Source organism: Gopherus evgoodei, chromosome 10 (genome assembly GCF_007399415.2).
Source record: "Gopherus evgoodei ecotype Sinaloan lineage chromosome 10, rGopEvg1_v1.p, whole genome shotgun sequence".
NCBI classification, from domain to species: Eukaryota; Metazoa; Chordata; order Testudines; family Testudinidae; genus Gopherus; species Gopherus evgoodei.
In genome coordinates, this window is record NC_044331.1 from 24,053,477 (window position 1) to 24,068,721 (window position 15,245).

The 15,245-nt window shown below is 41.6% G+C and overlaps 1 protein-coding gene across 1 annotated transcript in view; it reads right to left on the reverse strand.

Annotated features, from left to right (window-relative positions):
• Positions 1 to 956: 956 nt before the first annotated feature.
• ONECUT1 (one cut homeobox 1) overlaps positions 957 to 15,245 on the reverse strand; it is a 30,890-nt gene continuing 16,601 nt past the window's right edge. The window contains exon 2 of the mRNA XM_030578054.1: positions 957 to 1,358. Within this exon, the coding sequence (XP_030433914.1) occupies positions 1,066 to 1,358 (293 nt within the window). The 3' untranslated portion in view covers positions 957 to 1,065. The remainder of the gene's footprint in view (positions 1,359 to 15,245) is intronic.

A 15,245-nucleotide genomic window follows, 5' to 3' on the forward strand; every position in this document is an offset into this window, starting at 1 on the left:
AAAAGTATGCAAACATGGCAAATATCACATCAGCCATTCACACAGCTGTAAAGCCACATCCTGCTCCTATTGAAGCCAATGGCAAAACTCACTGACTTCGGTGGAAGCAGGATCCCACTATCAGCACCTGTGCTCTGACACTGTGACTCCTAAAATGACATTCTTTCTTGCCAGTCTTGGAAACAAATATTAAAGTGGTTTAGTAATTGCAAACAACAGTCTTGATGACAGGTTTTGTGTGTTATACAGTTAGATTAGTTTCTACCTATAACTCTACATAGTATTTTGTGTAAAAATAGCTTTGGAATATTAAAATCATTGCAATAAAATACCTGCAATATAATATTAAATGTATTCTTTGGTAGCTAGTCGATTTTTTTAATGGATGGAATATTATTTCACTTGTTTAAAATCTGAACATTCCTTAACAAACAAAGAGAATGCACTGGTTTAGGTATCATTCAAAATTTCTTTGCCTAGTTTGAACTTGTTTCCAGGTGTCGCACCGGCGAAGTTCAAACAATAAAACAGCAAAAAATCACACCACCGTTCAATGAATTCAGATGACTCCATGCTATATTGGTTGTGCTATGGCACAACCCTTTCTGAAGACGAACCCTGACTAAGTCCCTAACCACTGGTGTGTACACAGTACGGATACACCATACACCTTCATGGCAATATCTGTGGAAATGAAGAGCCATATCTGAAAAGGTGTCCATTCAATGACAAGAAATCACTATGCTCCAAACCACTAAACAAGCCAAATACGGTGAAAATGATCATGGATGAAGGTGTAAGACCAGTGGTTTCTTTCATTTCTCTCTGTTTTTTGTTTTGTTTCTTTCTTTTCTGTTTTTTTGCAAGTCGTCATCCTACTAAAGTGTGTGTCTCAGAACAAAGTCAAAATGCAGGTGAAATAAGTCTTTGGTTTCTTTGGACTTATAAATAACTTTTTTTTTTCAAATAGTTCTAAGTATAAACCTGCTATCTTGAGGTCCTGGTCTTTATTTATTTATTTATTTTTAAAGCTTTTTCACCGAGGTTTAATTCGTGGTTACTCCTTCATGCTTTGGTACAAGTGCTTGATGAAGATGATGAATTGCCTGAATTGGAGCTGCCCTCGTCTTGCCACTTATCCAGACTCCTCCTCCGTGCATTCATGAAAAAGTTGCTGACGGTGCTCAGCTCCAACCCTAGCTGCTGGGAAATGGTGATTTGTAATTCTTTGGATGGACGCTTATTTTCCTTGAATATTGCATGTAGAGTTCGACGCTGGACATCCGTGAAAACCAACCGAGGCTTTTTGGGTGTATTCCCTCTATCTTTCCCATGTTCTTGTTCTTTCCTCTTGCATGCTGCAATAAAACACAGGAGATGTTAGAGTTTGGACTGAGAGGGCATTGGAGAAGATGTTGCTAATGTAGTAAACAAGTTGGAAATAACATTCATTTCACCTTAGATTTTCCAAATTTAGGGATGATGTCTAAGCTTGGGTAAGTCAGATCCTTCTACAGTCAGCCCCACTTGGACCTACCTATATTCACTTATCTATATATAAGTGAGTTTGTGTTGGTGTAATTTATATGCTGAACAGCTAGATAACAATATAGGAAGGTGTAAGATGGAGGAGGGTCTGGCATTCTTTCATGAATTTGTACATTCTTACATCCACCCACTAGTTGATTTTTTTTTACAACTCATTTCACTCATCTCTTATGGCCCTTTGGACTGTGAGTTACATTAATTTATATTCCCAAAGACTCCCTTACACTCAGACTCAGTGGGTCAAATTCAACGATGATATGTAAGGTTTGGAGTGAGGTGTAGCTTGCAGGGTGGTCAGTGGATGTGAGTCAAAGTAAGTCTCAGGAAGTCAGAGTCTAATTAAGTTTGAGAGACTTCTGAGGGACTCAGAGTTGGGGTACCATACATACTGAGGGACCTAGTATATTACACTAGTTTAGTCTCCCTTAGGTTCATCTCTGAATTCGACCCATGGAATCCCCCTCCAAGTGGGAAAGGGTGTGGCCCTGAGGAAGCTACATCTAGGGGCAGTCCCCGGCAGTGTGGGTCCAGAGCCATGATGCCAGGGAGCTGAGAGGAGGCTGCTGGAATATGGAACCAGCACAGAGGCACCTCACAGTTGCCTGGCATCCTACAGATCTCTAGGGCTTCATGATGTGTGAGGGTGGCTTCTCCATTCCATGGAGCAAACCTCATCCCCCTGGCAGGACCATAAGAAAGAAACACCAGGAGGAAATCCTCCCATACCCTTGACTTCTCCCAGGGAAGGGGTAATCTGGCCTTTTATTCCCCAATAACATCCTGTGATGGTCACAGATATGCTTGTAACCATGTTGACCCAGACTTACTGTCCTGTTTTACTTTGTTGTATAGAGAAAACATCTAAGGAGGGAGAGGCACTCTATAACTGTCTGTTAAAATGCTACAATTGAGGCATTTAACTTTTGTAGTGCCCAGTAATGCTGGGTGTATACCTATGTATCATCCCTGTAAGATGAAGTGGAAATTTACTGATTTTTCAAGTCAAACTTTTCCACATTTTTTTAATTTTTCTTTTTTTGTTGTCAACTCATTTTCTGTAGCATCTTTTAATTAGCAGAGGAACAAAGAACTGAGAAGAAACAGGGTTGTATTACACTCTTGCAGGCCTGATACTTAGATATTTTGAACAAAATAAATGACATTGTGACACCCAGAACAGTGACACAGTAAATCTTGGTTAAAACATTTCCATTTAATTTCATCTCTCTTTCCATTCTTGTTTTTTGGTGTTGTTTTGTTCTGTACTTTTAAAGTGAACATAGCACTTGTGAAAATGCTGTATTGAAAGACCTGGAGATTATCCTTTGGACAGAGACAGAAGGGGCAGTGGGAATGCAAGCTTCCCTTTCATTCCCCAGCAATTATGTCTCATTGCTGATCTGGAGGGACCACCTCTAAATAGAAAATTAAATTTCCTCCTCCATGCCCATTCAGTCCTCATTTCTGCTGTCACCCATTCCTTTAGTACTGGATTGAGGAGATCAAATTATTCCACTAAGACCCCCAGATATCTCATGTATTGTCACTCACAGCAACCTGTGTATGAGGCAGGGGATAAGGGCATTTCAGTTCTCTCAGCAGTGAAGTTTTTGAAGAAGTTACTTGCCAATATTTATTCCAGTTACAGCACGTTTGCTTGGTTATAACACATTAATCAAATGGACAGAGATTCAAAAACTTTTATAGCTGTTTTGAACTAAAGAACCATTTAAAATCCAAACTCCCTGTCCTCTATGATAATATACCATTAATATGTCAAATCTTGTGTTTTTCATTCAAGCAAACCCTCAGTGAAGTTATGCTTTGTATATTAATTAATTAATTCCTGGACAAAAGCTGGAGTTCAAGTTGAGAATATATATTGGTAACCTGAGTTTAAATACCCTTGCAAGAATGTTGTATTATCTATTAACAAACAATAAAAAGCAAGGAAATTCACAGTAAAGAATAAACTTTAACAAAACCTCAAATATTTGAAAGTATGGAAATTCACAGTAAAGGCATCCAAAGAACCTAAACTGCTGCTATAATGACCCCAGTGTCCATCCTTACCTTTGCCCATGTAGTGATGCCCTGAGGGGAGTCAGGGAAACAAACTTTGAAAGAAAATTAAAAACAATTTCATTTCCTCAGAATGCCCCCTCTCTCATCTGTCAATGGTTGCTCAAATTCTGACCTGTGCACAGACGCACTGTTCACTGCTGAAATAATCATTCGTTATAATTTGTCCTGATTGGACAAATAGCATTAGAATCACAACCAGACAGACACACAGCAGTAAATACAGAGTTGGTTTATCTGCATATATAAACCTCCTAGTTCTAGGTCAAACAAGTATAGGACAGTTCTCCAGAAACATGAAGAATAGCAGAAAATAAACATGCATTGCGAATCTGCCTTGTAAAGCTTGACATCTTCTTCACCTTTGTGGCTCCATACAAGTTAAGATTCCTAAACAATTCCCTAGAAAATGGCCCCATGATTTGAAAATACCTTGTTCCTGAGGACCTCAGCATCTGCACAAGACCTCAGGTTCTCAAAACCTATCACTGCTGAGAACACAGGGATCCAAAAAGTTTAAGGTACTGGGGAGAAAACATAAAATGTTAAAATTGTGATTAAAGATCAATAAACATCTGTCACTTTCCAAATTGTTAGAACATTCTTCTTATGTCCCAGTAGAGGCAGCATTTCAATCTGCGAACAAATTGGTTACTCCCTTCAAAAGTTGTAAGAGATCTTGGAAGCAGAGCTTAGAACCAAATTCAAAACCCAGCCTTAACTATGTGGCTGCTACCAATGCTTCCAAAATTAATTTAATTTTGTTCAGTTTAATTGAAAATGCCTCACCTTGGCTGTACACTGATCAAAATGATAAAAAAGTGCCTAATGCGGCACAATATTGTAGATTGAATTAGATTGATCACATAATACACCATCAGACTTGCCAACAAAACCAACAAAACAATAACCCCATATTTTACCAGCCTCTCCCCTCAGATCAATCCCCATCTAAGTGCCCAGGAAAAATGGTAGGCTTTGCAATGGCAGGATGATTGAGAAATCTAGAGTGTGATGGATCAGGAAGAGAACACATTCTAGAGCAAGGGAATTCTCACAGAAATCATGTGACAGATACTTCCTAATTTAAGCTGAGAAAAAACTATCTCATCAGAGCAGGCAACGTTCAGTTGCAGTCCTCTCAGGAAAGTGATATAAATTTTTCTGACATTCTTCCTATCTGAGTAAAGTGTGGTTCTGCTCCAAAAAATAAGCCAGTTTAAATGCTGACAGGCTGGATAGTACTTACTGAATGAGCAGCTGTTCGATATCTTGTTTTAGTCTCATTATTCAATGTGTGGCCCCATGCTTTATTTACGGCATGCTATTCAAACCTTCTCTGGATATTAAATTATTAATTACCTCAGGGGCTTTTCTCTGGAGCTTATCACTATCGTATCCAAGCGCTTCACAAATATTAATTTATTTTCCCCATACCCGTGTGAGGTGACAGGGAGGTATTATCCCCCTTTTCCAGTTGCAGTACTGAAGATTAAGGTCAAAAGTGTCCACTAATTTTGGGTGCCCATTTTGAGACATCTAGGACATGATTTTTCAGAGTACTTAGTATTTTTATTGCACGGTCTACATTCAAAGCACAGCTCCCACCAGGGCCGCCCAGAGGGGGAGGGGGCAAGTGGGGCAATTTACCCCCAGGCCCCACAGGGGCCCCCATGAGAAAATAATATTCTATAATATTGGAACCTTTTTTTTTATGGAAGGGGCCCCGGAAATTCCTTTGCCCCAGGACCCCTGAATCCCCTGGGCAGCCCTGGCTCCCACTGACCTTAGCTGCAGCTGTGAGTGCTCAGCACTTCTGCAAATCAAAACCCAGGGTCTCAATTCAGGTTCTCAGAAAATGAGAAACACTTAATTAGAAATCATCTCCGATGAGTTTGATTTAAGTGCCTTGCCCAGAATCACCTAGGAATTCTGTAGCAGAGGCAGTGATATAATCCAGTTTGCCAGGGCAGCATTCAACTGCCTTGACCATGGACTGTCCCTTCTCTTCCTGCAGTTCCTTTCCTCATTCACTACACACCTTCCAGCTTCTGCAATAAATGAGGCTTCCTAGCTTATCTATAAGAATATCGCATGATATTCTTATAGATAAGCTAGGAAAGTACAATTTAGATGGGGCTACTATAAGGTGGGTGCATAACTGGCTGGATAACCGTACTCAGAGAGTAGTTGTTAATGGCTCCCAATCCTGCTGGAAAGGTATAACAAGTGGGGTTCCGCAGGGGTCTGTTTTGGGACCGGTTCTGTTCAATATCTTCATCAACGATTTAGATGTTGGCATAGAAAGTACGCTTATTAAGTTTGCGGATGATACCAAACTGGGAGGGATTGCAACTGCTCTGGAGGATGGGGTCAAAATTCAAAATGATCTGGACAAATTGGAGAAATGGTCTGAGGTAAACAGGATGAAGTTCAATAAAGATAAATGCAAAGTGCTCCACTTAGGAAGGAACAATCAGTTTCACACATACAGAATGGGAAGAGACTGTCTAGGAAGGAGTATGGCAGAAAGAGATCTAGGGGTCATAGTGGACCACAAGCTTAATATGAGTGAACAGTGTGATACTGTTGCAAAAAAAGCAAACATGATTCTGGGATGCATTAACAGGTGTGTTGTAAACAAGACACGAGAAGTCATTCTTCCGCTTTACTCTGCGCTGGTTAGGCCTCAACTGGAGTATTGTGTCCAGTTCTGGGCACCGCATTTCAAGAAAGATGTGGAGAAATTGGAGAGGGTCCAGAGAAGAGCAACAAGAATGATTAAAGGTCTTGAGAACATGACCTATGAAGGAAGGCTGAAGGAATTGGGTTTATTTAGTTTGGAAAAGAGAAGATTGAGAGGGGACCTGATATCAGTTTTCAGGTATCTAAAAGGGTGTCATCAGGAGGAGGGAGAAAACTTGTTCACCTTAGCCTCCAATGATAGAACAAGAAGCAATGGGCTTAAACTGCAGCAAGGGAGATTTAGGTTGGACATTAGGAAAAAGTTCCTAACTGTCAGGGTAGTTAAACACTGGAATAGATTGCCTAGGGAAGTTGTGGAATCTCCATCTCTGGAGATATTTAAGAGTAGATTAGATAAATGTCTATTAGGGATGGTCTAGACAGTATTTGGTCCTGCCATGAGGGCAGGGGACTGGACTCGATGACCTCTCGAGGTCCCTTCCAGTCCTAGAGTCTATGAGTCTATGAGTCTATGAGGCTGGTGTTCAAGAAATAACAGCCTCCTTCACTACACATCCCCGATTAATCCCCAGACCACAATCCATCCTGTGCACTGATTGAGGCAGGGGTCCTGTGAAAAAAATAGTATATGATCACGTAATTAAGGACTGTATCATATTGCATATGCACAAGGAGGCCGAATTAAGGTTGCAAGGGTAATCTGGTTTCTGACATTTCCTACCTTTTGAGTGCTTGACTTTGCAACATTAATCTTTCTTTCAAATGTAGATTTTTGTGTGTAATTTCCTAGGTTTTTAAAAAAACCAAGATAAAAACACATAACTTGAATTATATGGACTCCTATGTTGTTTGGCATCAGAGTTAGAACTTTTAGATCTACAACACAGACCTCTGCTACTTCAGCTAACAGAGTAACTGATAGCAGTAGTAGGTTGTCATCCTCTATGTGGACCTCGACTAGTGAAGAATCAGACACACACTTTGCCAGACAGGTTTCACAGATATCTGCTGACAGCAGAGGTATGGGGAATCTCAGAATTTTTGGGTGCAATACCTGTTTTCGGAGGGGAGCATGCTTTAGAGGGCACAAACTCTTCTGCCCCCCTCCCTGAAATCTGACCCCTCCTGTTCATGTTCCTTCCAGCCTGACCCTGTGCCAGTCCTGTCTCCCCATCCCACCACAACTACTCATCCCAGAAGAGCCGGATTAACCCATCACAGGGCCCTAGGTAAACATACACTTCTAATGTGAGTGCCAGTCACTGAAATTTGGTCTGGCCACACCTCTGTCATGACACAGGGGCAGCCAGGCCAAACCTGAGTGGCATTGTGACTTTGTGCATGGCCCTCCTCCCCCCAAGAATTTTGGCCCTAGGCATGTGTCTAGTTTGCCTATACATTAATCTGGCACTGCATCCCAGTTTCCTCTATGCCCTCAGCTTCTCATCCAGTCTCAGTCTCCCTCCTCAAGCTCCTCATTCCAGCCTCCCCACTGAGGCTCTTTGCCCAGACAATCCCAATATCTTCTCAGCATGGCTTCCTCTACCCCAGCCCCAGATCCTTTTCCCAATCTACTCCCTCTCCCTCCCATCCTTGGTGCAGCTTTCATCCCTTCCGCATTTCAGTTGAGCTGATTCGCCCTTTTCCTCTCCACTACCAGGGTGACAGCATGGGGCATCAAGACCATAGAAGTGACAGTATCTCCACTCTGTCCAGTGCCCAGCATGACAGTGGCCCACAGATGTCCTCAGGGCGGCTCCAGGCCCCAGCATGGGTCTGCCGGTGCCGTGAGGGCAGCAGGCAGGCTGCCTCTGGTGGTTTGCCTGCAGAAGGTCCGCTGGTCCCGCGGCTTCTGAGGATGCCTGTGGGGGGTCCGCCGAAGCCGCGGGACCAGCGGACCCTCCGCAGGCAAACCGCTGTAGGCAGCCTGCCTGCCATGCTTGGGGCAGCAAAATCCCTAGAGCCGCCCCTGGATGTCCTGCTCTTCAGGGCCCCTGTAGCCGAGGGATGGAGCATGCTCAGTACAGATGGAATCTCAGAGAATTTAGCTGCCAAACTTTAACAATACTCTACTGAGCATGTGTGAACTGACTATTTTTAGAGGCTTTTTAAAGGTAGTTTTTCACAGGGTTGGCAAAAGGCATATCCCTGCAGCAGGCCAGCCTCTCTCTACTCCAGTCAAATTTCAAAGATTGGCTACAAAGCATGGGGGTGCAAGATCTTTTCAATTAAAGGGCTGTAAGAATTTTTTAAACAGGAACAAAACAGCATATTTCCCCCATTCTGATTCTTGGAATCAGCTGCTTTTGATGCAGATTTTTTAAAAAAGTCATTCTGAAACAGGCATCCAGCATAGAGAATTTCATCCTGAATGGTTACTGTTTGGCAAAGTTATAAGCAATTGAAAACAGAGTCTTATAATGCGATGTGTCAGCCAACCTTAATAACAGGTGTTGCTACCAGCTCCACCTATATTATAATTGTCAGAACTGTCAGCTAAATTTTTATGAGAGGATGCTCTTAATTAATAACTGATGCTTGATTTTTAACATGCATTGTAAGTGTAAATATAGCTACATAATTTCATCTGTTTATATAGGACCCAACACTAGGACTATCTATCTAGTGCATGGAGCCTGAAGCTACAAATATGTCCTCTGAAGCAGCTGTGGAATGGTTAAATCACCATCTAACTCATCTCCCTTCCCAGAGGTGATCTGCCCACCAAGGAAAGGAAAAGAGAGGGCCAGAGCTAGACACAGATCTACTCCAGATGGGGGCTGTATATGAATTCTCTAGTCGTCATCCATTCGAATCCAAGGAGTGGGTACTAGTGTCATCCTTTCCTTCTGCCCCTCCTCCCCTTGCACACTGGACTGGTATTCCCAGGACAAGTTATCAGCCCAGCACACAACGTGTTTGCATGGACAGGGGCAGCGTATGCATTCTATACTGGTGCATAAACCAGTGTCGGGATTTCTAGATGTTTGTATTTCATTTGTGGCATTTTGCTTTAAAATTCAAGACATTTAATTTTAAAAACAAACACTTTTTCCAGTTTTGGGCAAAACTGTGTTTTTTTGGAGATCTCACTGCAAAATCACTGGTAGCGTAGGCAGCTAACGAGAGCTTTGCAGCTTTGACATTAGTGAAGTGAACTAATTTCTGGATCTCTTGATCTTTAGGCATCCTGAGAGACTCACCTCTTTTCTCCAATCTTTGAGGGTGTGGATTGAGATATAAGAGGGTGGTCAGATGAGAGAGAGATTTTATATTTTTGTCTGAGTGTGTATTGGCTTTAGTCAGGATTAGCTGTACGAGTAAAATTTTGTGTTTTTCATCTTTCAGTATAAATGATCTCAGAAAAGCCTTGCACTGTTTGCAAGAAATGTATTACAGTAGCCCAAATGAGAATGGATTCCCAATGTGCTAGCTGCTACACAAACATATGGGGCCAGAGTTTCAAAAGTGCTCAGCTCTCATGTGCTCAGCATTCTGCCACTCCCACTGTGGAACTTAGGGCCACAAAAGAACTCAACCTCCTACATACTAACCTCATGTGAAAATCTGGTGACCTCATGTGAAACTCATTTTCGTGCCCCAGTAGGAGCTGGGCACTTCTGAAAATCTAATGTTGCTTATGCGTGCTGAACCCTTCTGAAAATTCTGGCTTTAGTGAGAGATTCTGGCTTTAACTGAGCTGTTGGGATGGGCACTTGCAAGAAATGAAAATACATAAAGATTGTTTTGTGTAACACATCATAGTATTGATATGTTATTGAAATGATACATTAGCGTGTCACAGACTGCTGAGGCAAGTTTTCCCCAGTATTATGTATTCTCCAGTCCATATGAAAGGAAAACTCTCAGTAAATATACTTACAGTCATCTCCTTAACTATTTTGTCCAGTTGAACCTGGAGGCTTGTTTTCACTACCAGGGTAAGTCAACCTAAGTCATGAATAACATAGCTGGAGTCAACGTAGCTTAGATCGACTTACTGCGGTGTCTTACTTTACTCTTCTTGGAGAGCTGAAGTAGTGGGGTCCACCAGAGAGCGTTCTGCCATTGATTTAGCAGGTCTTCACTAGACCCACTAAATCAACCCCGGGGGCATGGATCTCCCGGTAGTGAGGACAAGTCCTTGTAATTGCAGATACACCAGCTATGTCCCATATCTCCCCAGCCTACCACCAGACACCTCTCAGTGCTGCTGGGGATGGATCTCTCATGTTATTATTAATTATTATTATTATTTTATAATTTGTATTACAGTAGCACATAGAGAGCCTAACCAAGATCAGGGCCCCATTGTATTAAGCACTTTACAAACACAGAGTAAGACAGAATGTGTCCCAAAGAGTTTGCACTCTAACTAGACCAAGCAGGCCAGGGGTGAAATAAAAGGGAACATTGTTATCCCCATTTTACAGAATAGGAACTGAAGTGCATATAGATTAGATGACTTGCCCATGGTCACACACTGAATCTGTAGCAGGGCCAGAAACTGAATCCAGAACTCCTGAGTCCCATTCTGGTGCCTTAATCACCAGATCTTACTTATTTCTACTTCAGAAATGCAGGATGAAATCTTAGCCCCACTGACATCAGTGGAAATATCCTAAATCATAAGACATTTTTTGTCATTACTTTAAAAATATCTTTTCTTCTGTATCTTTTGGTGCAAAAGAATGTCTGTACATTTCAACTGTACTGAAAAGTCTCCAATGTTTACTGCAAAAATCTGAACTCTCATGCCTGTGCAATATCTTGTAAATTCATGGTATAGCTAGAAAACTACAGCAGGGAAGTTCCATTAGCTGTACTAACAAAGGTCCTGATACAGCAATGCACTTCAGCTTGTGCTTAACTTTAAGCATGTGAGTAATCCCAATTTTATTCAGCAAAGCACTTATGTGCTGATACTTTGCCCTGCTGGTGACATTGCTATGACCTTCTTCTAAAGACAAAAATACATAGGCCTTCTTTTTCAGAAATGCAATATGCTATCCATGTTTCCATGGATATATATACAAATATCCATGTTTGTCAATAATGTGTCTAAACTTGCAAACTGATTGACCTAAAAAGCACAGTAGAGAACAAATGCATTTAGGCCTCCAATTCAGCTAACTTTAAACATGTGTGCTACTCCCACCTATTCAGACAAGCATATACTTTAAAACTATAACTTCACAAACATTTAGACAATCTAACATGGTCTTCTTGGTCTCCTAGGGATCGGTCCAACTCCCATGGCAGTCAGAGGAAATACTGTTATTGACTTCCGTGGAAAACAGATCGGGTTGAAATTTTCAGAAGTGCTTAAGGGACTCAAGAGCCTAAATTCCATTGGAAGCACCTTTTGAAAATTGTACCCACTTAGTTTGTAAGCTCTTTGGGGCAGGCACTACTCTTATTTTCTGAGCTTTATACAGTACCAAGAACACTGCTAGCACTAACAATAAATAACAGAGATAATGAAAAACAATAATAGGTTTTCCTTGAGACCATTTTCTCTGTTTTATAGCCAATCAATCAATTTTAATAATAAATTGTAGCTCTCAAATTGCCAAAGCACAAACGTAGACAAGGGATGAAACAAATGCTCCAAAATGAGAGTCTGTCAAAAGCAGTAGTGGAGGATGGTTGTTTCCTAACATGAGTGATGGTAAATGGAATCTTCTACCTGTGTGTCACTGGTTCAACTCCAGTCCAAGGTAGTGGGAAGAGGAAGCAGCTGCATCGCTCTTTTCTGGGCCAGAGTTCTTTTTCTTTAAGTAGGCAAAGCTAATTGCTGAAGTCAGGGCTTGCTTAAAGACTGATATATTAGGCCAGTGGTCCCCAACCTTTTCGTCTGGTGGGCGCCAGATGAAGGACCATGGTGGTGGTGGAGCATCCACCAAAATGCTACTGAATTTCTGTGGCATTTCAGCAGTGACACTCTCGATGATGTCACTTGGCGGCAAGTGGCGTCATCAAGAGGCATTGATGCCGAAATGCCACAGAAATTCGGCGGCATTTCGGCGGATGCTCCACCTATGGCCAGGATGCGGGTGCATTTAGATGCCCCTGCAGGAGCAGTGGCGCCTGCGGGCACCGCGTTGGGGACCCCTGCATTAGGTCCTTTCTGGACAACCATCAGGTCTTGGTCTCCTGGATAGTTAATCCTGTATCTTTATGAGCACTATTTTTTTTTAAGTAGCAGAGAATAACACTAGAACTAATTTGGATTCATGTCTTTAACATGCACCTACCCAGAAGCAGTTTAAGTTTTTGAGTTGTCTGATTGGTTCCAACCAGACAGATCCTGAATTCACAAAAATGCTTTCAATTTAAAACTACTGGGATGTTGCACTTTTGTAGATGATCACGCTACAATTGTATCTCTTTATCACAATGTTAGCATGTGTAGCATAGCTGGCCATTTCCCCATGTCAACCAATAAAAAGAACAGTGCCTTTTGTTTAGAGCATTGCCTGCAGCTGAGTGATACCCCTTGAGCTGCCATTTGAAAGATTCTGAAAAAAGCCTGTTTAAGAAAAAGGCAAAGCAGAATATAGAAAGAAAGTCACTTTGACTCTAACACTCTGTGTGTGTAGCTAGGACAATGTAATATTATCAGCGTCACAAGGAGACTTATAAATCCATGGCTGAACTGTGGCCTCTTCTAGTCACTTCCATCTTTCTCTGCCCTGAGCAACAGATATTTTGACACTTGCAATTCTCCTGATTCAGTCCATCCATCTATTTTTGTCTCCTTTGTTCCTTCTAAGTTGCCTTGGGGATTTGGCTGACGTAACTTGCCAAGTTTGGTACCTCTTAAGGCCCAGTTGCCTGTGAGTGGTACAGAACTTCCTGCTGTACCTACTGCTCACTAGAATGGGAGCATCACACCATTTGTCAGTGCTCTTTTAAGCTCCCTTTTAAACAAGGAGTTGGGCTGATTGTACCCACACAGTGGGATCAACCCTGGTCCCATTGAGGTAAATAGCAAAGTGCCTATTGATTTCAGTGGGGGAAGAATCAAGCCCCATATGAAAACTCAGTAATGAGATTGACCACTCTCAGTTCATGGGATTAGGGGTAGAGAAGTAGATATTTTTTTCCATCTGCACTGGGAACTAAACTTTTCTGTGGGTCCAAAAGCCAAAACTGCAGTAGGCAATGTTGTGCTGACTGCACTGCCTCACTCAGAGGATCATCTGTAAGGGGAAATTTACCTTTTTAAAGTCTAAGAAAAAACAAAACAGAACTATTTAGTTACTGCCCACTTTCAGGAGTAGTACAACTCATTCTCTCTCTCATACCTAAAACATATAAACAAAAGTGACAATTTTCCTTTCCTTCTGGATTTTCAACTCCTAAATACACAGAAACAACACACATGAAGACAGATAATATCAAAAGGAATATTCCTTCTGCGTCAGACATGTTATAAAGAGACAACACCATGACTTCCACTCCACCACAGCTTCTCCTTTTGAAAATTTGGTACTCAGGGTCAAAATGGAGAACAGAATAAACTATATGGACAAAACTTGCACTGACTTCTGTGAAATATTTTGAAATCACAGGTGAGCTGCCACTGAAAGAAAAGTTGATCAGCCAATGGCTAAAAATGTTAACGGCAGTGACCACGCTCTTTCAGATATAAAATGGAAAAGTGTCATGTTCTCAACAACTCAATAAATGGAAGGATTCTGGAAATATTTTCCTACAGAGCTGTGACCTGAGGGATGTAGCGCTGAGGGTAATTCTTCCATCTGAGTGCAACACAACATGGCAGCAAACGGAATTCTACTGCTCAGCTGTTTCTCTTTGAAAAACTCTTGCAGTTCCATGAGTATCATAGCCTGATTCTAGCACATAGCAAATAGAAAAACCAAGACACATTGTTGGTTTATGTTTTGGTGGATTTATTTATTTGTCTGCTTACTTTTTGAGATGTATGTATCAATGCAACTGTAGATAGATGTATGCAGATATACAGCTCCAAATATGGTGATTTCATATATCGAAAATGTTTTAGTTTTTTTAAAAAGTAGAAGTGGACTGGTGGTGGGATATAGTGTCTTTCACCTCAAGATGATAGGACGTGTTTTCAGACCTGGCCTAGTGACCACAGATCATTATTGTTTGATGGTTGTTTGTGTCCTATATTAAATAAAGTAGTGGTCTCAGTTCAGTTCCTGGTTGGGAGGTTCACACCACACTAATTTCCATTGCATTTGTCATGTGGGGGCACTTAATACCAATTAGCAGCATGGCTGGAAGTTTCAACAGTATGCTACGGATTGAACAAGCATGGAAACTGAAACTTCCCCCTCAACTCTAGATAATCTTCCTGAAAGACCTTAGTGGAGCAAAACTGGGAAGTCTTGCAAGTTTTCCCTACTTTGGGATAAATAATGTGCTGGTACATGGTGCCTTTGATCCTGAAGATTCCAAAGATACTTTTACAAATTGTATCTATGTGCTTTTCTGTGCACATTACTCATGAGTGTGGAATTCTGCATGACATCCAGGGCTAATGCCAGTAAACCCCTTATCTCACATTATCTGCATATCCTATGGAAAAATTATTTTAGGAATGTTTTAGAGAGTTTGCAAATGTTTTGTTGGAATTAATTTTTCATATTCCTCCGCTTGTAAAGCCAGATCCTTTAGTTACCCTGGCTTATGTTCATGAAGGCACTCCACATCACAATACCTAGATGCTTAGAAAATCACAGGAACAACACTGCAACTCACAAAGCCTGAGTCGGGTGCTGAGATTCCCTATATGAGGAACAGGCTTCTCAGACTGCAAGTCACAAAAGCCAGCACACTAGGTGGAAAGATACCTAAGTTAGCCAATGGGAGATGCCAATGAGAGCGATGTGTGCTAAGCCCCACCCCTCTCATGG